Below are 25,710 nucleotides of genomic sequence, written 5' to 3'. Positions count from 1 at the left end.
ATCCCCTCTATCCCCGCAGGACTGTTAGCGACCTGCACTCTGATTTACACTCTCACCTTAGCCCACTCCGGCCTCTGGATACCAGTCAGCCACACTGAGGGGGCTCCACTGTTTGTCTTGTTGAGGCAACCTGTTACTCGAGGAAACGCATGCTGCATCGCGTCTGTAGAGAAGGCGAACTATTACAACAAACAAAAGGGTATTTTGTGGGATTAAAAGCGACACACAAAGGCAGCTTCGTGTTACCTGACAGAAAGTCAGGAATCATGACAGCGCTTGCAGGAGGGTTACCCAGGATGATGAGACCGACTCCTCACCAGAACTTCCCCCGGGGAGGATACTCTCTGGAAGGTAAGACCCCACCACCAGTTGCTGCTCCACTTTTCGATAACTTCAGTAAAGTTAAAAAACACGAGTTCTGAAACAGCGATCTAGACCTGAAGAAAAATAGCCAATGAATAACGACTTGTTTAATCTTGTATGTTTTAAATAACAATTTATAAAACAGTAGAAATCCCGGCTTGAGTCGTTATAGTGCCACATGATTTATCTTTAAAAAAAATGTAAATTGTATTTATTTAGTCTATAATTGATCGCTTTTTATGTTTTATAATCACATTAATTTGGCTAGACATGAGTGAAGATTTCTGGAAATAAATGTATTTTGTCCTGTCACGCGAGATGCAACATTATATTTCTTTAGGTCTGTTGAATTTTTTCTAGCCTGAATATTTTGCCTATAAAACGAACGATTTGTTTTATGTTAAATACGTTTGATCACAATTTAAAAGTGTAACTATTCGCGGATAATAATCTACAAAGCTACTTTGCTACAGTTTGTAAGTTGTTTTGTTATCACTTAATATAACCAGCGTTCGAGTTTTGAAACCAACGAAACAAACATTGTTTTATTCTACAAGTTATGAGTATTTTATTAACTTAATGTCATGGACCTCTGTGCAGTGTCCACTCCGTTAGGACAGGGACGGGTGAACCAGCTCGGTGGTGTCTTCATAAACGGCAGACCTCTCCCCAACCACATCCGCCATAAAATCGTGGAGATGGCCCACCACGGCGTCCGGCCGTGCGTCATCTCCCGTCAGCTGCGCGTGTCCCACGGCTGCGTCTCCAAAATCCTGTGCCGGTACCAGGAGACAGGCTCCATCAGGCCGGGAGCCATCGGAGGCAGCAAGCCAAAGGTGAGACACATGTCCCGGTGCTATTTGTCTAAATTCATATACTAAAATGTGAGGAATTGGACAACCAATGTATCTTAAATTAAGAACAAGGTTGTTATGCGGTTTAAATGTCACAGTCTCCACTGTTTGGGTGTGAAAAACAAAAGTTAAATAAGTTTGACTTGAAGATCCTCTTCTATGATTGCATCTTTTGGAACATGGTGTTACAACTCTGTTTTAAACATATAATTCCAAACTTTATAATGTGGCAGTGTCTCACCTTTAATGAGACTATTAAATATAAAACAAGTGACAAACTGTTCTTCTCCTCTTTCTCCCATCAAAGCAAATCGCTTCTCCAGAGGTGGACAAGAAAATTGAAGAGTACAAGAGAGAAAACCCGGGCATGTTCAGCTGGGAAATCAGGGACAAACTTCTGAAAGATACGGTCTGCGACAGAAACAACGTTCCCTCAGGTGGAGACAGTTTCTGAAGCTGGGAAGCATAGGAAAAAAACTGGCTAATATTTAATTAGCTTGTACAAATCAGACAGCATTTGTGAAAATAGTTTTTAATGTTTTTGTATTCCTTTGCATGCAGTTTATTTTTGTATTAATGTGTAACATCAATATTAATTTCTATATCTATCTGTATTTATCTTTGTTTCACATTCTTTTTTGAAGTGAGCGCCATAAGTCGCATCATGCGGTCTAAATTCGGTGGAGGCGGTGATGATGATGAGGAGGATGATGAAGTAGTAAAGAGGGAGATGGAGGAAAGCGAACCACGGACAAAACACAGCATCGATGGCATTCTGGGAGACAGATGTAAGTGCAGCGTTATATATTTATTTTTTCAACAACAAGGGACATCTTTGCTGTGTGCTATACTAGGATCCAAAAATATGGCAAACTGATCTGATTATGGATGGTTGATATTTGGTTGTCGGTCTCATCTTGGACGGAACAGTTTTACGACAATAGTTTTATAATAACACACACGAAAATTAAAATCCAAACAGCATTAATATAGCAAGAATTGTAACCTTATTTGTTTATATGGAATTTATATAAATGGCCACCCCTGTTTGTTATGGACCTGCACAGAAAAGTTAAATACATAAGTTCCAGGTGTTTACGCATGCGTTTAGGCCTTCACGTTTTAACAATAAGGGCATAGATTTTTTTAAGTGGATAATCAAACATTTGTCTAACTTCCAAGCCTGAGAAACTATTTTTTACGCACAATCGGACACTTGAGGATGAACTTCAGTGGACAAAGCAGGGAGAGTCCATTGAAACCCACACCTCAGTTTGACGAGCACAAAAGCCAAACTCCAGTGAGCGGCTCAGTGGTGTACAAAAAGACGCCAGGGCCTTTCAAAATGGGGAAAGAAAGGGAGAAAAAACTGCGCTGACAAAAGGCCGGGAGAGGACATTATGAACCCGCAATGAGCGATGAATTATTCAGGGACACCAATAGGCCCAGAGCGACCTGATTTATAGACTACTCAAAAAAGTGCCACTTCTTGGGGCTTTTCCCCACTGTTTACAGTTTGTCATTCAAAAAGATGAGAAAAAAACAGCTCGGGCTTTAGACAAACACCTGTTGATTTACGACCTGTTGTGGTCTAAGGAGTGTTGCCGCAAAAGGAAAAGGTTGCTGTTGGAGACATAATGCGGTTTGGAGTTAATTATTAATGACTTGTCCTTTGGAAACAATGGTGTTTGGCAATATCAATGATTATTGCGCGGATGTGTTTATTATTGCGTTGTTGTTTGTTTCGATTCGTTTTTACTGTTACATTTTAAGTTAACAGAAAGAAAAAAAAGTTAACGCATTTAGCACCATGGCAAAAGGCTCGTGATTTTCCCCTTCACTGTGTTAAATTCGCGTTATTAAATTGAACGGTATACCGTTACTTTTGCGCAAGGAGCTTTTGTCACAGTCTTTGCGCAGTGAGTGTGACGCCTTCAGCCAGTGAGCGCAGGGAAACCCTTCTCTCCACTAGATTAAATCCAAACCTTTTATTTCTCTCCACTTTCATCTCAGACAGAGTCCGCCCCTTTCCTTTCAGCCTCGGGCGCACACATTCATGCAATATCTGTGGGCACTTCCCTCTCCCTCTTCCAGGCGAGACACTTCTCTAATACTGATCAGCCTGTTGACTTTTCTAACTTTTAAAACGCATATACTGCAAAGAAAATTTCAAAACAAATAATATATTAATTAGGATGCACCCACAGCCTTTTCTAACATCCTCTGTAGAGTTAATTTTGTTAGTATTTTGGATGCAACGTTGAAAAAAAAAAACAATGAGCAATTTTTTTTTAATCTTCCATTTATAATTTTAGGCTGGTATGCATTTTGTGAATGAAAACAACTAACATTAGCCTTTTTCACATCAAATGGTTGACATTCTACATGCAAACAGCTCTGAGGAACTTTCCCCCATTGATATACAGAACAGCACTATTTCATTCTTGTGTCTCTTTGTGGAAGTAGTTGTTGTTTTTCCCTTTTATAGCTCTTCATTAGAATGTGAAAAGGGAGGTTTGGGGACTGAGAGAGTGTCTTCTGGCCAAATATTGATTAAGTAGGTGTTTGCAGAGGCTATTGTTGTGGTGGAGAGAGGCCTGTTGCTCTCTGCCCCTTTCTCCTCTAATACTATTGTTGTCTTTCCTTAAGTGCTAAGATCAAAGCTGACTCATTTAGATTTATTTGTCTGGGAAAAGGACTGCTTAGGTTTGTGGGATAAAGTTTACTGAGCTGCCCCAGGTCTGCATGGCATTAGCAAGTGGCAAGAGCATTGTGGGAAAAGGATGTTTGCTGGGATGAATCTGAAGCTAAGTTGTTTACATCCCTTTTATCTGTTGAGTTATGGAGGAAGAATTTACTCTGGTTTAAACCGTTTTAACAGCAAGTTGGGCTCCCACTTGACAACAATTATTTCTGCCATTTATCGCATTTGCCCAAAACGCAGGAGAATATCCAACTCTCTGGTCTCTGGTGTATCATTTTAACTTGAAGATTAAACCCAGAAATGGTCTCTGTCATTTTTATTTGAAGACTAAACAGTCTCAAGTAATTGTTTTTTTGCCATAAGTGGCATTGAATTAATTGATAGCATCCTTGCTTCCATTTTCTTTTACCGTTGGCACTTTAGCCTCATTTAACTAATTAAAGTAACCAAAGTCATGAAAGAGGAGTAGCCACTCTCGCAGGATTCATTTATGGCAGTGGGGGTGAAAGGGAGAAAGAAGGAGAAGAAAAAGAAAGCTCAGAAATACAAACAGTCAAAGGGGTAACTTCTCTTTAAAGGGAATCCTGCGGTGCCAAATTGAATGAGCCCAGTTCTTTCAAATCTGCCATGGTGAACGCAGTCAACATGTAATAATTGGTTTCATTGAGGTGCATTCCAACAATCTGCTGCCATTCTCCTGCCTCTATTGTCCGGAGGCAGGCAAATAGCCAGAGGGACAGGAGGAATCAAGTGCTGACAAAACATGAAAGATTTAGCTGCTTTTGTCAGAAGAGCTGAGTAGGACTTTGTTTGTGTAAATAAACTGGGTAACTGGCTCCCTGTGACGTTGGCATGGATTTAGAGTGAAGGAAATTCAGAGAGTAATGAGAGCAGAAAAATCATATTTGTGTTGGAGATTTGACCATATTTTCGAACATTTTAAAAGTGTTTGTAATAAGAATTTCCAAAGGGGAAAATAATGACGGTAGCTAACTTCCACATGCAGCTACCACATCCGAGCTAATCTAATTTTAAAGTTTCATAACCCACATTCTCATGAGTAATCTAGGAATATAAACATATACATTTCTCTCACACGCAGGGAGCAATAGCAACAGAGCAGCACGGCAATAACCCATAACTGTAAACCGAGAGATAGATGTTGAATTTCTACAACTTGTGTCTTTGTCAGGGGTCCTCGCATTTCCACGGTAAATTGAGTTAGATATTGGAGGTTTAGGGGAGACAGAAGGCTTCATCGCAACCAGAGGAATGTCTGTTACAGCCACATTTCCATTTTCCTGGAGGGCTGCATAATGTAGAGTTTTATATGTGGGCCTCACTCTATGTTTTTCTCTTTTAATGGTTATAATGCTAACCCACAGGATTTTGTATATATGTTTTTAAAGATTGATAGATAAATAGATAGATTGATAGATAGTTCCTAACCCCTTGTTTCTCTCCCCCTTTTCAAATATTAATACTCAACACTTTTACCTTCTGTGTTGGCATCACTCTCAAGGCTCTGTCTTTCTCCCCAAAAAAAAAAAAAAAAAAAAAAATCCACACTGGCTGATCTGCAACTGAATGCAGACTCTATGCTTCATTAAAGCCTCTTTCTCTGTTGGCACCCACATTGTGATCCTCCAATATTAATTCAAAGGACAATTAATGAATGCAGGCCAACTTTGAAGTAATGGGCCGGGGTCCTGCCCTGAGCCGGCCCCTCGGCGCTGATGTACTCTCCACATTCTCCCCACTAACCCCAAAGACACTGTGAAGTGACTGAAAGAGAAGCAGTGAGCAATAGAAGGTCAAGGAGAGGAGCCCCAGTAGAAAAAGAGCTCTCTATTTCCTTGGAAGTATTAGCCAAGCAAAACTCTGTGATGGGGAGGATAAAGGAGTGTGAAGAGAATAGGGTCGGGGGCGAGGGGACTCTGCAAAGAGGAACACAATGGGATAGTTAATTGAGTAAAGCCAGACAGCGTTGTCAATCACTTAACTTTGTTTAGCCTCAGTTTTTGTGGAGCTGTTTCGTGCAGCACATTATAGACACGCCAGCACAACTCTGTTTCTGATTTGATTAATGTCCCTTTTTACCTCTATAAATAAATAAAAACCTCAAACAACAGACGATTAAGGATAACAAATATAACAAAAATATATGTTTTTAAGTTATAATAATAATAATAATTCATTTATTTTATATAGGCGCCTTTCAAGGCTCTCAAGGTCGCCGTACAAACACATAAAAAACACAATAGATAACACCAGCATAAGAAACATAAACAAGACAATGACAATGTTATAACTTTTATGTCTTACATTTGTCCAAACACAGGCTTTAAAATGACAATACAAGTTTAAAATGTGCACTTAAAGCTTATAAAACCAATAGAAGTACACCTTGAATTGTAGACTTCAAGGTAGTGTGGAATGTGAGGATGTGTGAGTTGTGTTGCAGGGTCAGTGGTAAGGGTGCCATGCAGAAGCTGTGAAAGGTCAGGGGCTAACCGAGGGTCACTTGACTGTTAAAACTATCAGGGCCCCAGGAAAAGGAGGTTACAATAATGTTTGGCAAAAGATGACAACGGACCATCTCCATAAAATCACATCAGTGAAGCAGTGTCATTGAACCTTCCCTTTTAAGATGGGACAGCTCTGGTCTGCTGTGTGAATTATAGTACAGGTTTTTCTGTTTGGAGAGCTGGTTCTTCTGATTGAGGTGATTGGTTTGGTTGTCTGAGTGTCTGTCTAAACGGGCTCTGCTGGTTAGTGTCCGTTTGACTGGAACGTGCGGCAGACTGGCCTGTTGCTTCGTCCCTGCGTGGGTTCTGTGCCGTTGCTTTGTCCGTGCCCCGAGGGTGGAAATGCCACCGTGAAAACCGTCACCTAACGGCACCACGGTGGAACTAAATAATAAACACTGCACACTGGGCACACATAATGGCCATGAAGGGCCATTTGTGGCTTTTTGTCACGTCACCAATATTAGACTGAGATACATCTTTCAAAGTCATATCGGCAGCTCTTTCTTTGTCCGTTAAGTGCCAACCTCCTGTGCGTATTCACTCCACTTTTTCTGTCCATCACATCATCATCTCCATCTCTCTTTCTATATATCTGCCCCCCCCCCCCCCCCCTCATTTTCCCGAGCAGCTGCAGGATCCTGGGGGCTCTTTAGCAAGTCAAGTGAGCAGCCCACTCACTCCCATTTTTCCCTTAACTGTTAACCCCAGCTGAGCCCATAAGCTGTCAGTTAACTATTCTTTTCCTCCAGTGCATCTGCTCGCTCTGGCTCTATGTAGCATGCCACTATTTTATTCAGTGGCCCACTCACACTATGCTCTGTGGCCTGAAAGGGCTAGATCTACTTCCCTGGGCAAATAACTAGTTCATTTGTCTCTTCTGCCCTTTGTTTTGTGTTGCGAACACATGTCAGTAGCTCAATTACCTTCTCTATTAACTGCCCCTGGAGGAAGGGCTAGCCAACCCCTACCAAGACAAGGCTATAAACTGCCCCATATGCTCCGCTTCTCCTTCTCTTTCACACTCCGGCTCTTCATCCCTGTCCCTTCCTACCATTTCTCTACCTTTCCTTCCATTTACTTGCTCATTTTGCTTCCTTTAATACCCATTTCTATATTCTCTCTGTCGCTCATTCATGTTTTTGCCATTTCAAGCTACATATGTGAATTTGTGTGTGCATTCGTGTGTGCGTCTTTGCATGTCTCTTCATATTAACATCTCTTGAATGGATGGAAGGAGGGGGTGAATGCTTGGCAAGAAGAGTCCTGGCTGATGTATACTCCGCAGTAAACAAGAGCAGTCTTTATTCTCGCTGTTGGACTACTCACTCGTTTTATTTGGCCTGTTATAGGCAGAACTGCTGCAGGTGAAGCTAATAGAACTGGACGTTCCCAAAGTTCACATCTTGTGACCCTCTGGGGTTTATCTTCCCTGCTTGTCAGTCTCCTCTCTTGATCAATAAATGGTTCTGTTAACCTTAAGCAGTCGGTCTGTAGCACTGCCTTTTCCCCGCTGGTCTTTGGCTTTGTATATTTGTGTGTGCACATGCACAGCTGTAAGTGTACCTCTTTAATTACATTTACTAATCAGGGAAATAAACCTGTTGAATTCACTTGTTGAATGCACCACTCTAAACTATGTTAAACAAATCATGCTCAATCCAATCTGCTATTTAAATTAGCTTGTTATTAGTGTATTCATCCAAATCTCACTTTGTTTTGAAATACATGTTTTATGGCTAACTCTCCAGCAGTCCCAATTTCCGCTTGAGGGATAATAATCTATCTTTCTATTAAGATTCTTGTCAGGGCCACGGGCAGACTGTGAGCGGCTATGGAGTATTTTCAGCTCCCTAGTGCTTTAGCTGCAGCGTAAAATTTGATTTGGGGTGTTTAAGTAAGGAGGTCGAGGCCTCCCTTTGTGTGTTTTAGTATCGTCCTCTGCCGTTTGTCGCGGGGAATGTGTGGGAACAACCCTCTCCGAGTCCGCTTTTGCATCGGCGTGCCTTAAAAATCGATCCACAGCAGCGTAGGAGCCTTGTTTGAAGATGTCAAAGTAGTGGATGCAGCGGCGGGTGAGCACACAGAAACAGAGAAGTGAAGTGAATGGATGTGATGGAAGGGACAGGTCTGCTTTTATGAATGACCAGCACCCCCATTCTCCTTAGCTTGGCACCCCACACCCCTTCCCCTGCATCTTCTTCAGGTGCCTTCAGCCTCCCATCTCCTCTCCATGTCAACCTCTTCAACTCCCCCATCCCCCGGCTCTGTGCCCCTCAGGCCGTGGAGGGAGGGGATGAAGGGGTGCTCCCCTGCTGTGCCCCTCCACAGCCCCCAGTGGCCCTTCTCTGGACCCCTTTGTGCCCCCCCTTTTCCCCTCCCACCCTTCATTCCCCCACTCAGCCCCTGGCCTTACAGCCCCCATCTCACCCTACAACCCCCCCCCCCCCCCCCCTGCTGGGCAGGTGACAGACCCCTGAATGCAGGCCCGGGCGTCCCTGATGGCTCCTACAGATGGAGCGTGGTAATCGGTCCAACAGAGGCCTGCCACAGGCTTTTCCCTGCTAAGATACAAAGGCCTGGCCTCATCACTTCCAAAAAAAAAGACAGCGAGTGTGAGAGGAAGAGAGCAAAAGAGAAAGTGCAAGCCAGAGGATGACAAAAGCAACAATGTCATTTGCCATTAAGGGAGAGTCTGTGACGGAGTGTTTTCTCTGTAGTTACTAATAATAAAAACAGGGAGGGGAAAAAGAGAGGGAAAGACAGAAATAAAGCGGGCAAAGGAGGAGAGACCCACCCCCACCCTGCAGTTAACATGAGTTACAGTGCCAATGGGGAGCTTTCTCCTCTCAGGAGTTTTATGAGCTCTCCTTCCCTCCCTTAGGAATCTTTTCGTTTCTGCGCCGTCATTGGTTCCCTGTCTATCCCTTTCTCTTTCTTTCAATATCATTGAAATGGTAATGACATTGCATTTAACTTTGCTTGCTGTTTCCTAAAATCTGCTCTAGTTATGTTTATGTGCTGATTATTAGAAGTTTTACTTACTAATCCAAACAACATTGATGTTTAAAGATCTGCTTACAGAAAAAGTATCAAGTGTTCCTGCTGTGTGGCCTTCTCCTTAGTGGTTCTATAAAATGAGCTCCAACTGATTTCAAGCCACATCCTTACCTACACAAACCACATCCCAAACTCTCAGAGCAAGTTCCAGGAGTATCTTAGCATGAAGCCAATCCTCTGTGAGACTTTATGTCAGCGAGGCGCCCTTGGTTCAAATGTAATAAAGAGCTCTTCGCATCAGAATCTTGTGTGCTGGCGGGCCGAAGCACAGCAGCATTCCCAGGGAGCAAATCCGTGTGTAATGCCTGGTCAGACACACACTGGCAACCGGCACAAACATTTCCTGCTTGGCTCCAGAGGCTCCAGAGGCAAGGGGAGATCCCTCATGCCCCCCCTCCTTGTCTGACTCGGCACTTTTTAATTAAAGCTTTAAATCTGGAGGGCAGAGAGAGAATGAGCAGTCTGGGGCAACAGGCGAGCTTCAGTCCTCTGCTGAAGCCTTTCTGTTGCCTACACCTGTCTCTCTGCTTTTGGGGTCTCTTATTTTCTTTTCTTTAGCGTAGGTGCTAGCTGCATAGTGTCAAAAAGGTGCAGTGAACCTTCCTCACGAGAGGTCCCTCCGGGGTGGATTTGGGAGTGGATTCCAACTCTTTCTGTCTTGTGTCCATCTGTGTTTGACACATTGTCATAGGCCGCGTTCATTGAGTGAAAGCTCATAGCCGAGACGCAGCAGATGCATGTTTGTGAGTGCGAAGGACGGAGAAAGAGATGGGGGATTGCAGACATGTAATGGCCGACAATGGCAGGCTGTCACGCTAGTTTACGGAGCCTAATCATTTCTTAATAGATGGGAAACCTCCCCCCGAAAGGCAGAAAAAGTCCTCTGTCTCTACTCTCAGGCCTTCATTGATTCCCCTCTTCTGCTGAATTAGATCCCAATGGCTGTCTCCAAGTTACCCAGTCGCTCTCTCCTGCCCTCAACTGAACAAACAGATTAAGAAGCACCTGCAAAAGGCTGCCTTTTCTTTACTATGGGACCCTATCGGCGCAGCGCACAGCATGGCTAAGACTGAGAGAGACACAGTGTCCCAGGGAATAGAAGCCCCAGAGGGATCGAGCCCTCTTTAATCCATGTTCAAGCAGCCTCTGGCTTTTGATCCCCTCAGGCACCACTGAGGAGTTTAAGGAAGGACACAATCCAAATCTGCTCTGTACAATGTGTTACACTCAGCAAAACCCTTTGTCTCCAATCTGTCCCTGCTTAGTATTTACCCCTGGGTTTTCTCAGCCTCATTCCCTTGAATGTAGAAGTAACGGTGTGTTTGTTTTTTCAATTCCAGCCAGTCACTCGGACGAGGGCTCAGACGTGGACTCTGAGCCAGGCCTGCCTCTGAAGAGGAAGCAGCGTCGCAGCCGCACCACCTTCACAGCGGAGCAGCTGGAGGAGCTGGAGAGGGCCTTTGAACGCACCCACTACCCCGACATCTACACGCGGGAGGAGCTGGCTCAGCGGGCCAAACTGACGGAGGCTCGAGTTCAGGTTAGACAAATGCACAGACTCTCTCTTCAACCACAGAGTCTTGACAGCAAAGATATGTGTCGATCTGTCATGGATATGTGTCTTGTGGGTGTTAAATTGCCTTGGGTTGTTGCCACACATTCCTTACAGCTATTAGACATGTGTCCCCCTCGACCCTACGCTTGACCCCCCTTCTACACATGTATAGACACAGACAAACTCAAGTACACTGCACCCACTGTGTATGAAAACGGCTTACTATTTTTGTCAGACACTCTACAAAAAGATCTATGTATAGATCTTAAAATAGATGTCTGATTTAGATAGTGTGCTAATATAGGCTTTAACAGCTGTTAAATGAAACCCAATGAACCCATTAACTTGCAGTAGCACACAAAGATGTAATGTCTGTGGTTTCACTGCACGCTCCAGATGTTTAGATCTCTATCAGTTTAGCCCTTTAATGGGTCAGAGAGGCCCCATACCCACACACGCACACACATATTCAAAACACCATGCACTCTTAAATATATGTACTGTACAATTAAGCTTATTCTATGAAGTTAACATATAAATCAAACTAAAACCACTTATTTATGTTCTTCTCTCAGGTGTGGTTCAGCAACAGAAGAGCTCGGTGGAGGAAGCAAGCAGGAGCCAATCAACTGATGGCGTTTAACCACCTTATCCCCGGTGGTTTCCCTCCGTCAGCTATGTCGGGCCTGCAGCACTATCAGCTTTCCGAGAGCCCCTACACTCCCACTTGTATATCTCAAGGTGGGTTTAGCTGAACACACCCAAACATACTTAATGTTTATGTTTTTATATTTTTTTATTTATACAAATCTGATGACGCAAATTCTAAAATGATCTTATAAAAGCAGCCAAAGTATATCGAATCAAACCATAATTTGATATTAAAGTATAATGTTTAATTCCCTGCAGCGTCCGAGCAGCCCAGTACCGTCCACAGACCGCAGCCCCTGCCCCCCACCTCCGTGCATCAGAGTGGGCTTGGTTCCTCGGCCGGCTCCCAGGATGGAAGCTCTGCGTACTGCCTGTCCTCTGGACGTCACGGCTTCTCAGGATACTCTGACAGCTTTGTGACCCAACCAGGACACACCAACACTGTCAACACCGCCATCGGAAACAGCCTATCACCACAGGTTCGTCTCCTTTATTAAAATACAACATTAAATAGAAACACACACAACTGTGAATGTTGGCCTCCATGCACATACTCGTATATACACATAGAATCTGCCTCACACACACACACACACACACACACACACACACACACACACACCAGGAAAGGGGACATTAATAGTTCTTCACGGTGTTTATGAGGCGCACCATATGGAAGGATAATGATACACACAAACACACACTGTGTGTGACCCAGGAGGTGTCATTGCAGTGACATTGATGAAACCTTGTTAGGCCAAGAAACACGGTAGCTTTTCATTTTTATTTATTCTGATGGGCTATTTGATGAATTTAAAATGTGGCAAACGTCAGTCTTTGGGGAGGGAAAGGGACCAGACATGAGGAAGGATGTATGGATGTCGACGATGACACAAATCAAAACTGAAAAGACAATTATGGTCGATTACACAGTCATCAGTGTCCATCTCTGGCTCCCTACCAGCTCAGAAGATGGACTAACAGGCGGAAAACGAGCTTTTAACCGCCACAAAGGGTGGCCGGCCCTCATGCAATGCATGCTGGGTACTAATACCCATGAGAGAGATTCTCAGACTCCTGTCAGGCACAGATAAAAAACAGCCTCAGGCAGGATAGTTTCTATGTGAATGCCTGAAGATGTATATATATTGGGGGGAAAAGAAGATCTTTGTTGTGGCTGCCAGGGTGCACGGTCAGAAAGTGGTCGGTGGCACCATTGAGGCCGAATATAATTAATGGCTTTGATATATGAGCTCTAGTTAAGGAATGGATTTTGTTGTTTCCCCCTAAAGAAATAGCCACACTTCTAAATCATTATTCTTTCTGGATTTTGTATTTTTTTTCCCTGGCAAAAGTATAGAGAGACACGGGAGGGTGAAGAGGACATGATGAAGGTTGTGAGCGACAGTGGTTTATGGTTTTAATCGTAGCATAATTAGCTATCTTGTAACCTGCTAATAGCTGCTATCCTGTAAGTGAGCGCATATCCTTGGTGTGAGTTGACACATCCACGGGGTCACCAGTGACTTTAACTCCAATAAAAAGGCCAAAGGTGCTGTGGCCTCATGGATGGTTTCAGCATTAACCTCAGTGGGCAGCTCTGCACACAGTGGACATCTCATCTTACGCGGGGACCTCGGCAGGCCTGGAATGTTGTCTCCGTCTGGAATTGCAATCACAGAATGTTCCAGTGTCTTAATTGATTGGAATGAAGTAATCTATCCCCTCGTAACAAAGTGTGTAATTTATGCAAATGACTCACTTTGTTGGCTAATTTGTTTTAATTCATGTATTCATTGCAGCTGTTTGAATGTATATTGCAATACAGTTTTCTCCATTTCAGACGAGGATAGAATTAATTCCCTGATTTTAACTTAATAAGAGGGAGGAAATGAGGATTGATTAAATTCTCTGACATTGATGGTTAATACATGAAGACCTCTCTGCACTTAGAAAACTTTACAGCTTCAATTTCCTCCACTAGCTTCGCAGCTTGGTTTATGTTGTGTGAAATTATTTCTGGAATTATCGGACTATCTGCATTTTGAATCCGTCTATTAAAGCCACTCAATCTACTTCTGCATCCATAAGGAGATTCAGAGGTTCAGTTAACTCCAGATACGGTCACATTTGAGCACCATGCAGTTTTGATATGGATAAGGTTGACTTTAGATAGGGGATATTGTTGTCGGAGCAGTTAGAGCTGTATTTGGAGCTTCAGCCAGGCCAGAGGTTTCCCTGTGGTGCGGGGTCTCTGGCGTCTCACCGCTGATCTGGTGCATACCAAAGGAACCCTTTCTCACCAAGCAAGCGAGCGGCCGGGATTTGCACCCCCCTGAGACCTAATCCCCGGAACAACCTCAAAACAGACACCATCGGGAACTGCTGCCGTTTCAGTTGCAGACAGAGAGTACATGAACGCATGAGCGTGTAGATAGGCACAGACCCTCTGACACAGGCATGTACTCTCTCATACACACACATAGCAAACATGTATGAAGTTTGAAGGAGTATGGCTAAACATCACCTACTAAAGAAGAAAACCATAAAACATATTTAAGTGTGTGGTAGCAATAATGTCATTTTCTGATGCTTCAACTGTTAAGGCAGCAGGGAGATTTATGGGTAACTGAATTTGTATTTTCTGGAGATCATGCACCTTCATTTTAGAAATACTCACATTGTAATGGAGTATTTAAACGGTATATCACAAATTCTTAACAGTAAGATAAATGAATGTTCGTGGTAGGCCACATTAATTTGTTCCTCAGATGTGTGAGGTCAGATAACTCTGACAGACAACTGTAAATTACCTACATTAAAGAGTCCTGTGTGTTCATGTGCATATGTGTGTGCCAGCTGGCTGTCAGTTGGGAAAGCCTTATTTTAATATTACTCAGAGATAGTTATTCTACAATTTATTTTTAAATAAAAAACTTTTACGGTTATTTTCAGTGCATTTTGAGTTGGCTTTAGATGTATTTTCTTTCCTACATGGACTGTAACTCTTGTTCTCTCTTTAACTTCACTTTTTAGACATTTTTGTGACTTTGCTTCTCACGCAAACCTATGTGCAGCTGTTCACGATCTATCACTGATACCCCTACACCCCTGACATCAGAGCAAAAAATGCTTATATTACACATGACCGTGCGCTCACACACACACACACACACACACACACACACACACACTGTTAAATACACAACTCCACAGCAGAGGTAGCTCTCACACACAAACACGCTCTACTCCTCGTTCCCACGTACCCTTTGGCCTCTTCACCCTGGCATCACAAGGACACGGTGATTTTGGGGCATCAAGAGAGAGGGAAAACAGACAATAAGAAAACAGACACAATACATCAGTGGACACACACATTTTTGAATTCTGGTTGAAAGGTATCACATTCTAACTAAAGTGTTGTTGAAATATATATCTTATGTTATGTAAAATAAGCCAAATTTGAAATTTGTATTTCTTTTTTTAATCAATTTCCTTTGTAACACAGTGCTAGAAGCATAGTAGCATTATGATAAGAACAATTTAAGTGGAAAAATACCTTCTACATCCATACATTTGACGGGATTATTCTAACAGAAGCCACTAGTGAGCTAAAGGATTGAAGTCTTTAGCCACCATCAGCTCCCCAATCAGTCAAGCAAAGTAAAGGGAAACCACATGTGTGAGGGAAGCCAGTAATAATGTATTTCTGAAAATGAACAAGGAGAGGGTCTACACTTTTGGCCACCCGAGTCGGTTGGAAAAGTTGATTGAATGGTTATTTTTCAGTGAAGAACTTTGCCATGTATTTCTCATTTTGAATCAATTATTAAATTAGTTTATTAAGTGTGTTACTTTGTGATTTTCTAGTCCAAGCCCCTAACTCTTCCTCCATTTCCCCCCTCAGGTAATGGGCCTATTGAACCCAGGTGGAGTGCCACATCAGTCCCAGGGTGACTTCGCCCTCTCCCCGCTGACCGGAGGCCTGGAGCCTAACGGTGGCATGGCTGCCAGCTGTCATGGCTCCCAACGCTTGGAGGCTCTACCAGGCCTGACCAGTATGCCCAGTCTGCCCAGCACCCAGTCTTACTGCCCACCTTCATACACCACCCAAGCCTACGCCATGGACCACCACCCATCCTACCAGTATGGACAGTACAGCCAGAGCAAGGTATAGCTTGAAAACTTCATTCTTTACTAGTGATTTCTTAGTGATGCATTCACAAACATAATACAAGTTCAATCACACAAATAATGGAGATATGGTGAAAGGTAAACCCTGATAACCATTAAGCCGATAGTATTTCAAATGTATGTTTACTAACACATTGACACAATTAAAAAAAAAGAAGGTGTTAGAAAATAATACTTACAACGTACAAAAGAAACGTAACTAAGACTTTCATAACGAACAACCTTAGTACTTAATGGTCCAAAAACATTTAATCAGTCTACATTTTAACATAAATATTTTAAATACAATAGAGCCAATTAGATAACTTTCAGATTTCAGAGTCTCTAATTGAGAAGTCCCCAGCTGTTTGGTTTCTAAACTGGAATTCGAAATGATCTATACTTGATTAGAGGTTATGTACCTCTATGAAGTCCTTCTCTGTCTATGTGATTTAGTTTATGTTTTCTATCTCACAACCCAAGCTAATTGCGCAGAGCACTCTGATGAGTGAGCTTCTCAAATCACCCTGCGCTGTGCTGAAATTACATGTATGTTAGAGCCAGGTTACCTCAGTTTACATTACCATCATCCGACAATCCACGTGGCCTGATGCAGAGGCATGTCCGGGTCACATCCCAACACACACATTTTCACTCAGTCCTTTCATGACCCCATATGATGAGCTTGCCCATCAAACCCCCAGTATAGCGCACCTAGCCATGTAATGACCTTTGTGTAACAAAGATAGCCGCCCAAATGAAAGGAGCCACTTCCCAAAGCGTGTTTGACAGGAGGCAGGGGAGAGCGCGGTGTGTTTCTGGGGCTGATCTGAGCTACACTACCACATGTTGACCGGCCCATCAGTGGCAACATCTTGATGTCATTAATTTAGCCGGTCCTGGGAGAGACCGAATTTTGGGGGTTTGAGGAAATGTGTGTGCCTGTGTGTATATGTGAGCGCATGTATGTATGTGTATGTGTATAAAAGGAGGCTCTTTAGCAGGGGGCGATTATGGCCCTTGGCAGGCCAGGATTAGAACCATGTGTCCTACTGGAGGTCAGATTTAGAGTTGTTATTGATCAGTGCTGCAGAGCTACAGATCCAGGCTAAGGCTATGTCTCAGGATAGTTTTACCCACCACATTAAGTTCAAAGAATGTCTAAGAAGATTCCCAAAGCTATTCACCAGTTTTATTATTTAACCTAGGACCCCAGTTTCCATTCTCACCTGCTCCCATGCGCTCTTAAAAATCTCATCCTTCTTTCACAGTATTACACCTCTCACTTAAGTTCACGTCGCACACATATTTCTATATTAACCAACAGAGAATGTAAGCGTTTGAATAAGAGAATGCAGAGAATCTCTTTAACGCTGCTACTGTCTTTCCTTGTTGTCCTCAGGTGCCTTTCATTATATGAAGCCCCCAACATGGCCTGAACAGGAGTCTTCTCTGACATTCACCACCAGAGAACACCCCCACCCGCTGCCTTTTGCCTAACCGCCCCTGCCCCGAGGACACTGAGAGCGGACGGGTGGGTAAAAGGATTAAGATGTTCTAGTCCAGCAAGGGAAGCAGTTGAGATGAAGGTGGTGGCGATGGAGGGGGTTGACTGGAATAATTAGGACCAAAGGCGCAGCCTCTCCTGTTACCTGGCAATCGCTTTGCTTTTGTGTCACGCTCCAAGGACCAAGCGCGGCTCGTTGTCCATGCCTAAATAAGAAAAGAAGAGGGGGAGGGGGGGGAAAGTAAATACATTCAAGATTCTGTATTTGATTTTTGTAATAAGTGCCAGAGAGGGAGGTGGACTTTGGAAGCCCCCTGTGCTCCTGGGGTCCAACTTGATAGGGGAGGGGCATATTCTTATGGTTGTCAAAAGGCTGTATGGTGATAACATGTTGTGCTCAGCCACAATGTTCTTCTAAGGGTCTCTTCATCACAGTGTCTTAGAAAAAATATATTTCCTGTACATTGAGGCTTGTTTAAGACTTTAAAAAAACGATTACACCCGGGGAAAAAACAGCTGAAAGGCATAAATGGAGGGCGAATGGAGTCATAGTGAAACCACTGCAACCCAAAGAAAGTGCAATACATTCATACCTCATGTGATGTAAATTAACACGGATCAAATGTCCCTGATAATACCCTCAGAAAATATGCTCTCTTTTTAATGTCATTCATTTTGGGTTGTGTGCATTGATCAATCAGGGGAAATCATCAAGTTATGAGAAATAGCAAATGTAGTCGTGATTTTAAGCCAACAAATTATCTGCCAGTGAATACATTATTCAGTTTGACAGTTAATTTTTTATTTTTTATTTTGCATGTGTTAAGTTAGTTTTCACCAGGAACTTGCAAACATTAGTTCCATTTCTTATTTATTTAGCATTGTTCAAGTGTTATGTCTCTTCTGTGTGTTTTGTATAAAGTGCTCTTAAGTCTTACACAATGTTCCTTATACATGTTTTTTCTTTTGTATAATTTCCATTTCCATTGATGTAAAATGATTTTCTTGTAAGAAGTTTTGTGTACAATACAGCACTATTTACTATTTATAATAAACTATATAAAATTGTACAAAGTTATGATTTTGAGTGTCATTAATGGGATTCTAAATACATGGGATTTTATTTCTAGCATTTATAGACTTAACATGTTTGGATAAGACTCAAATCAATCATTAAATAAATCAATTATGTAAAAAGGCCTCAGAATGTTGCTCTCGGAATTTAAGAAAGGCTTTTAAGCAAAATTTAGACTTTCATTTCCAGACATTTTAGAGAAAGCATGATTGAACAGAAAACCAGATAAATACAATATGGAAATGAAAGTATTACAAATCATTTGAAGAATGTTCCTCTTCTTTTACTCTGTTAAACTCAAACATTTTATTTTTTTCTTCCCATTTTCCACATGCCAGCTGTTACCCCCTCCTATCTAAATGTGGATGAGCAGGATAGTGACAATACACACTCTGAGAGCTGCACACTCCTTGAGCACTAAATCATAAATATATCCCCTTTCATAAACACTCCTTTTGGACAAATTCCTGCTCCCTAGGGGCTCCTTCACACCCCTAATGACTAAAGCAGAGCTGCTGTAAATTATATAAGCACAGCGGCCCATAGTCACACCAGGACATCAGTCACTGACATGGCTGTGTAGAGTTCAGAAGGGTTTTGGCTCTCACTGCCAAACAGAACGGGAAAACACTGTTCACCCAGTTGGCAGACTCCTCAAAAGGTTACAGATATCACCGGTGCATTTTTATCACTCCCTTGTCTGGGTTTTTTCTTTTCTTTTTTGTAGGTTTAGGGATCAGGTATGCAGCTGTCCATGTCATTCATGGTATAAAGTGTCCACGCATGAGAATACATTGCATGTTTGTTATGTTTTAAAACATTTCACTGCATGTATTTGTGTGTTTGGTTGCATGTTTATGCTCAGTGTCCAACACAGCTAACAGATAAGATCAAGGCAAGATCACATTTCACTATTTTCTTTACCCTCTACAAACTTTTCTTTAAACTTTTTTTTCCTTTTTTACAAGTGCTCAACTTGTAAGACACAATGAGTGAGAAAGCCAAAGGGATTGCTTTGGAGTGGAGTGTCAGTCAAGCAGCAACACACTGGAGACAACTTAACCTCTGACCCCAACACTCTTTGAAATGAGTAGACTACTTGACCGGAGCTGACAACAATCCAAGCGTCTCTGCAGCTTCCAAGAGCCCAAATTGAAAGTGAAGGAAGGAGCACAAAGAGGCTGGCCAAAAAAAAAAAAACATAGGAAAATATAGTTGAAAGGGAGCTTGAGCAAAACTGTGCTAGAAGAATTGTAATCTTAGAGTTTTTGACTGATTCAGATTCATTTCTGATGAAAGATTTGTGGAAATCCTTTTCAAAACGAGGTCATTGCTGTGCTTCATGATATTTTGGCTGCATCCAATAGGACAGAAAAGGATTGGGCTTTATCTCTGAAATACCCCCTTATCAAGTCACTTGAAGTGTGGGTGGGTGACTCACAGCGTGCCTTTCCTAAAGTACTGAGTGCCTGCCCCTCAAACTTTCCATCTGTGGTCCTTCCTCAGTTCCCCTTTCCATTTTCTGTCTAATGTCTATTTTGTTGCCGTCAGGTCTGTGTCCACCTTGTATTTTGGGATGAAATTCATGAACCGGACCCTCCTGCTGTCTCTTCTCTCCAGATGTAATCAGATTATGGAGGAGTCTGGTATGGATATCAATCGACAGCAAATCAACATGACTATTTCCAGCACCACAGTGAGTCCTCTGTCCAGCACCAGTCCAGCGCCCCCCGTCTCCAACTCCAGGGACTCTTACGACAATGCTTACTTTTACATCCTGTTTGTCATGATCTTTTACTCATTCATTGCCATGGGACTTTTTAAGTGCTTAGGCAGGGATGACAAGAAGGACCCTTACAAGGAGTTCATAAGCACTGGACCGCCGTCAACAGAAAAATTCAACACAGGCCACATGGAGGAGAAGTTTTACTTTGAAGAGGAGAGCAGCCTGTTTGAGCCACAGGCTTTGTAAGGAGAAGGAGGGAGGGTATGAAGGCATGGGGGATGTTTTGACAGTCACCAAGCCAGAAAAACGTCAGAGCGGACTACTCAGACAAGACCTGCTAGTGATTTTGCAGAAAAAACCTGTCGTAAGTTCATTTTTTTCCCCCCTTCTCCCTCTTCCATCTGACAATCAGAAATCTCACGCAAGCAAGCAGGCTGGAGGAGACGGCTGCCTCTCATGATCTGAGAGAAGGGTGGAAACATGGAGAAGCGTGGGTCAATGGCAGGCCGGAATCTCCTCCTGTGAGGCCCAATCAGGATCAATAACACTGGGGCCTTCGACATGCACACACCACAGGGAACCAGGGATACCTCAGCAGACTGATGGTGTGGACAGCACGGACACTGTGTGTGTGTGTGTGTGTGTGTGTGTGTGTGTGTGTGTGTGTGTGTGTGTGTGTGTGTGTGTGTGTGTGTGTGTGTGTGTGTGTGTTAGAGAGAAAGGGAGAGGGAGAGAGAGATTATTGACCTGCAATTGGATTTTCCATTCACTGAAATGTAATTTAACTGGACATACTGAAGAAATTAAATAAGGGTTACACATTATTTTAATTAATTTCAGATACAAGCATTGACAGGCATTATATATGGCTTCAGTATGTAAATATTAATAATTAGTTTATTTAAATCTGGATAAAAAAAGTAAACTTTGATGCGTAATTTCACTTTAAGGTGTATAATAATTGCATCATCAAGCAGTGCTTCATACAGTAGTCAAGATATGTGCCTATAAAATGTAAATGCATGCACACGATGTTTCTGAAGAAAATAAAATGACACTCCAGTCTCAAATTGGTTGTAATTAGTGCCAAAAGCTCCATGCAACAGCCGGGACTGAGCGACATTCCTTTGCCATTACATTGTAACTGATCTTTGGAGACTGGACGCACGGCTACAGGGCCACTCCAACCTCGCAGTGACCCCATATGATCTAAGTTTACAAAGCTGTGGCGAAACATGAACCCGAGACTCACTCCGTAGAATTAACTTCAATTGCGCAGCGGGATTGTGGAGAGGAGTTTACAGAGAACACGCTTCTGATTTGCACCACAAATCTGAGAAGGTATGAGGACGCGTCAGATGTGCAGACTGGCAGCTGGACAGGTAGTGGGATCGCGCAAATGCATCAAATAAATAAGAAGTTAACTCGCTTTTATTTTCCCATTAATTTAAAACATCCGGGTCAGAGGTGACAATGCTGGTCTAATTTGAACTATCCGCTCACAGAGGTCATGCCGGTCCCCGAGGCCATGTGGACCTGTTTCTTCTTCTCCCCTCATAATTACATTTTTGTCTCATCCTCCCCTTGAAGTGCTGGGGTCACCACGTGGAAATCCTAAACAGCCAAACAACCCTGCCTTGATGTTCTGGGCTAGCATCCCTACACATTTAACTCTGAATAGACAGTGACTGAACAGCCATATAGCCTATGTGTTTTTATTTGTATTTAATTTTAACAAAAGTGAGAGGCCTACTGATCGTTAGCATGTGTGTCCCCCAGCTGTATCCACACAAAAATCCCCGTAACCAGATTACATTGATAATCATTAATCAATAGAAAGTATTACATAAACACGTCCATATTAAGTAGCCTATATTGTTTTGATATATTCGAGGAGGAATAGGGGAAGCTATTTGATCTTTAGCATCTTTTAGTATTACATCATGATATCTATGATTATGTAACACATAGACATAGACACAATATGACATAACAGCATAGTTTAGAAATGTAGGCTATTTTAATCATCATTATATCTACTGGCAGCACAGTAGGGGAGAGTGGGGTAAGTTGAGCCATTTTTTAGTTATGCTGTCCTCTAAGCAAGGAGAAATGACACATAGTAAAATTGAAAACACACACCTTCAGGATGTCTCCTATCAATGGCAATGATAATAATTAATATTTGATCAAGGGCAGTGAAAATATTACTTCTTTAAAAAAAAAGTCTTGTGGCTCAACTTGCCCCAGTGTAGGGGTAAGTTGATCCAGGTCAGGGGTAAATTGAACCACTGTTCAAACCTGGGCATACCTGTTCAAACCATGGTTCAAACCTGGGCATACCTACAACAAATCTTAAAGGTAACTATAAACAATAAATAACAAACCAAATACAAGCTTAGTTTTTCAAATATCTTTAATATAAATTTCGATTGAATTGATTGATTTTTTTTAACATGTTAAAAGGAAAAGTAGTCATACAAATGGTGATACCATTTCATACATCTTACCAATCAAACACAGGGTAAATTCAACTTTAAATGTAGCCTACAATGAGCTCTTATTATCAACTTGGCCTACTTTCATTAATTTCTCCATTGAAAAACTGGCTCAACTTACCCCAAGGCCCATGGTTCACTTTACCCCATAGCCACCATTTTAGAAAAAATAGCCTAGCATTACAATTCAGAGTCATCTTTAGCTTAATGATTCACATGGTTTAATACTCTGCCAACATATCAACATACATGTGTTTAAAACCCGGATACTTTTTTTTTGACATGACAGCCGATATAGCTGACATCTAGAACATTTACTTTGACAAGCAAAAAACGTTTTTTTGTAAAAATGTTTACTTACCAGACCACAATGAGTATCTCTCTTTCACAGGCAATGAGAAATGGGTGGAGCTTGCATAATTTCTGGTCACTTGATTACAACTATAAGGCGTTGCCTGGTTTCAGGGGGTGGTTCAATTTACCCACTGGCTCAATTTACCCCCTTCTCCCAAGCCCCCAGGAAGTGCGCCGGAGTCTGATGAGAATATTCGTGCTGGTCAAACGGCGGTACTACACTTCATTTAGGTTGCTGGGCCCGGAAACACTTTTTCCCATTGACTTACATGGGGAAAGAGTGGTCTGTAACTCGTTGGATACTTTTTTAAAAACTAAATAAACTAAGCAGTATGAACGTTTGTATAGCCCTTATTAAAAACATTCGTTCCTCAAGTTGTAAAAATGTGCTAATAACGTTATTCTGAGTTATTTCCCTCTGCATTATGAACGCGCATCTAACCCACGGGACCGCGCTGCCCGGCACGTTCATGTTACGTGTTCAGTACTACATGAATTTCTCTTTACCCATGGATGCACAATAACAACGGACCATATCGCCTTACGGCCCGTCCACACAGCGGCGTGCGTTGAAGCTTCCAACGCTTCTGCCCATTCACTTTGAATGGGGTGACGTCACTTTTAGCCGAACTGCATCGTGGGAAGCGACGCGGAGCGTTGCTGGCGTGGCTCGCTGCAAAAGTTGAGCAACCAATGTTCAACTTTTGACGCCTCGGCAGAAGCGTCAGCCAATCGAATCATATTCCAGTACAAGCTCTAGCCAATGAAACCGCTGCTTGTGTGTCAGGGGCGGGAGATTCATGTGATTGGTTGTTGGTCGAGTGTCAGACACGCCCGCCGGCAAGCGTCAACGCACGCCGCTGTGTGGACGGGCCGTTACGGCCCGTCCACACAGCGGCGTGCGGTTGAAGCTTCCAACGCTTCTTGCCCATTCACTTTGAATGGGGGTGACGTCACTTTTAGCCGAACTGCATTTTGGGAAGCGACGTGGAGCGTTGCTGGCTTCAAAAGTTGAGCAATGTTCAACTTTTGACGCCTCGATGGAGGCGTCAGCCAATGAAATCCCGTTTATGCAAATCTGCCAGTACAAGCGCTAGCCAATCAAACCGCGTGTATGCTGGGAGAGACTACGCAGGTCATTTCCTCATATTCAAAAAAATGGAGGGAAAATTCATTATAGCGGTAGTGAATCACCCGGTGTTATATGATCAGTCTCTGTTCATCTACCGGGATACAAACTGGAGGAGTGAGGCATGGAGGGAGGTGGCAGAGACAGTGGATGAAACTGGTAGGTTTTCGCCTGTTTGGGGATTTTATATCCAGTTTACTTCGTTTTAACATTGCTATTGCTTTGTATGTCGGGGGCGGGAGATTCATGTGATTGGTTGTTGGTCGCGTTGCTCGCAAAAAATCCCCGAGCTTCAGATACGCCCACCAAGCGTCAACGCACGCTGCTGTGTGGACGCTCCGTTACTGCCAGCCCACGGAGCTGTAATAATGGATATATTGCACATGTTTGCTGTAATTCATCATTTGTAAAATATTATACTACATGGGCTGTATGATGTAAATCTCGTACCGTAAATGTTGTATTAAATAAAGTTAATATTACCGACGTAGATTAACGTTCCTGTAGCTTCTTATTGCACTTGCAATTGTTTTAGTTACTTGTGGGCTACTTAACATGAATAATCACAGTTACTATCCTTTTACTGCATCACATTTCAAAAAGAAATAGGCTATTGTTATTTTAACTCCACCACAGTAATCCATCATCAGCTTTACTTTTTAGATAAAGTTTTAACTCACAATTGATCATAACAGGCTTCAACATAGGCTATACATTTTTATATATTACCAAGTGGTTTCATGTACTGTACAACCCACAAGTATCATGCTAAATGAAGCTCTGTTGCTTGGATATCACTAGATCCTGATGTCAGCGTAATATAAAAGTACATAACGATTGATGTGTAATTTAGCATAATTTACTAGCTAGCCGCTAGCTGCCGCCTCGTTAATATAAATCCAGTACCATGTTGTCATGAACGCGCGGTGCTGTTACGTGTACGCCAATTCACGTGCTTAATGTGAACGAGCCTTTTGGGCGGCGTGGTTAAAGTTTTATGTCAGGCGAATGCACATACGGGTACTTCTCAGGCATGCCGGGTAATCTGTGACGTTTTGCTCTCTCAAAAGTTGGGCCATTTTGTCATCATGCGCCATTGAGCAACTCTCATAGGAATGAATGAGGCCCCGTCTCCCACACTGTATCCAGTTCTTATTATACATCCATGCCTTCTCCCCTATAGATGAGAGTAACACCTACGTCACTTCCGGGCAAAAATTACGGCCCCGCCCACTTTTGGGGGAAAACAACGCTGTCATTTGAATGGCGGTCAATACAAATTCTGAAGTTTTTGCCAATCCGATCACATTTTTTTGAAAACCGTCGATTTTTGGATCTTCAAAGAGCCCGATTACGATGGCCAGACAGGCAAACAATTACATTTGATCATTGGTAATCGACAATCGGTCTTGATATATGGTTAAATTAAAATCAGTAGGCGAGGCTGTAATTTCTCCAGCTGTTACTCTCATGAGCGAGGCGGAACATAATAGTTGTATCATGCCAACAAGCTGCCGTGTCGTTTATTGCACC

The 25,710-nt window shown here is 42.6% G+C and overlaps 1 protein-coding gene across 1 annotated transcript; it reads left to right on the top strand.

Annotated features, from left to right (window-relative positions):
• LOC117532672 (paired box protein Pax-3-like) lies at window positions 1-17,908 on the top strand. The gene is made up of 9 exons (XM_034196078.1): window positions 1-351; window positions 964-1,199; window positions 1,525-1,654; window positions 1,862-2,005; window positions 10,850-11,049; window positions 11,640-11,805; window positions 11,974-12,194; window positions 15,623-15,886; window positions 17,291-17,908. The coding sequence occupies exons 1-9, from the start codon at window positions 150-152 to the stop codon at window positions 17,306-17,308; spliced, it is 1,581 nt and encodes a 526-aa protein (XP_034051969.1). The 5' UTR covers window positions 1-149; the 3' UTR covers window positions 17,309-17,908.
• The last annotated feature ends 7,802 nt before the right edge of the window (window positions 17,909-25,710 follow it).

Source organism: Gymnodraco acuticeps, unplaced genomic scaffold (genome assembly GCF_902827175.1).
Source record: "Gymnodraco acuticeps unplaced genomic scaffold, fGymAcu1.1, whole genome shotgun sequence".
Lineage (NCBI taxonomy): Eukaryota > Metazoa > Chordata > Actinopteri > Perciformes > Bathydraconidae > Gymnodraco > Gymnodraco acuticeps.
The sequence above is the reverse complement of the archived record's forward strand: the minus strand, read 5'-3'. Positions and strand labels throughout refer to the sequence as shown.

Coding starts and splice junctions, on each gene's coding strand:
- LOC117532672 (XM_034196078.1), top strand. CDS start 150: ATGCTGCATCGCGTCTGTAGAGAAGGCGAACTATTACAACAAACAAAA. Junction 2,006..10,849: donor TGGCATTCTGGGAGACAGAT/GTAAGTGCAGCG, acceptor TTTCAATTCCAG/CCAGTCACTCGGACGAGGGC. Junction 11,806..11,973: donor TCCCACTTGTATATCTCAAG/GTGGGTTTAGCT, acceptor AATTCCCTGCAG/CGTCCGAGCAGCCCAGTACC.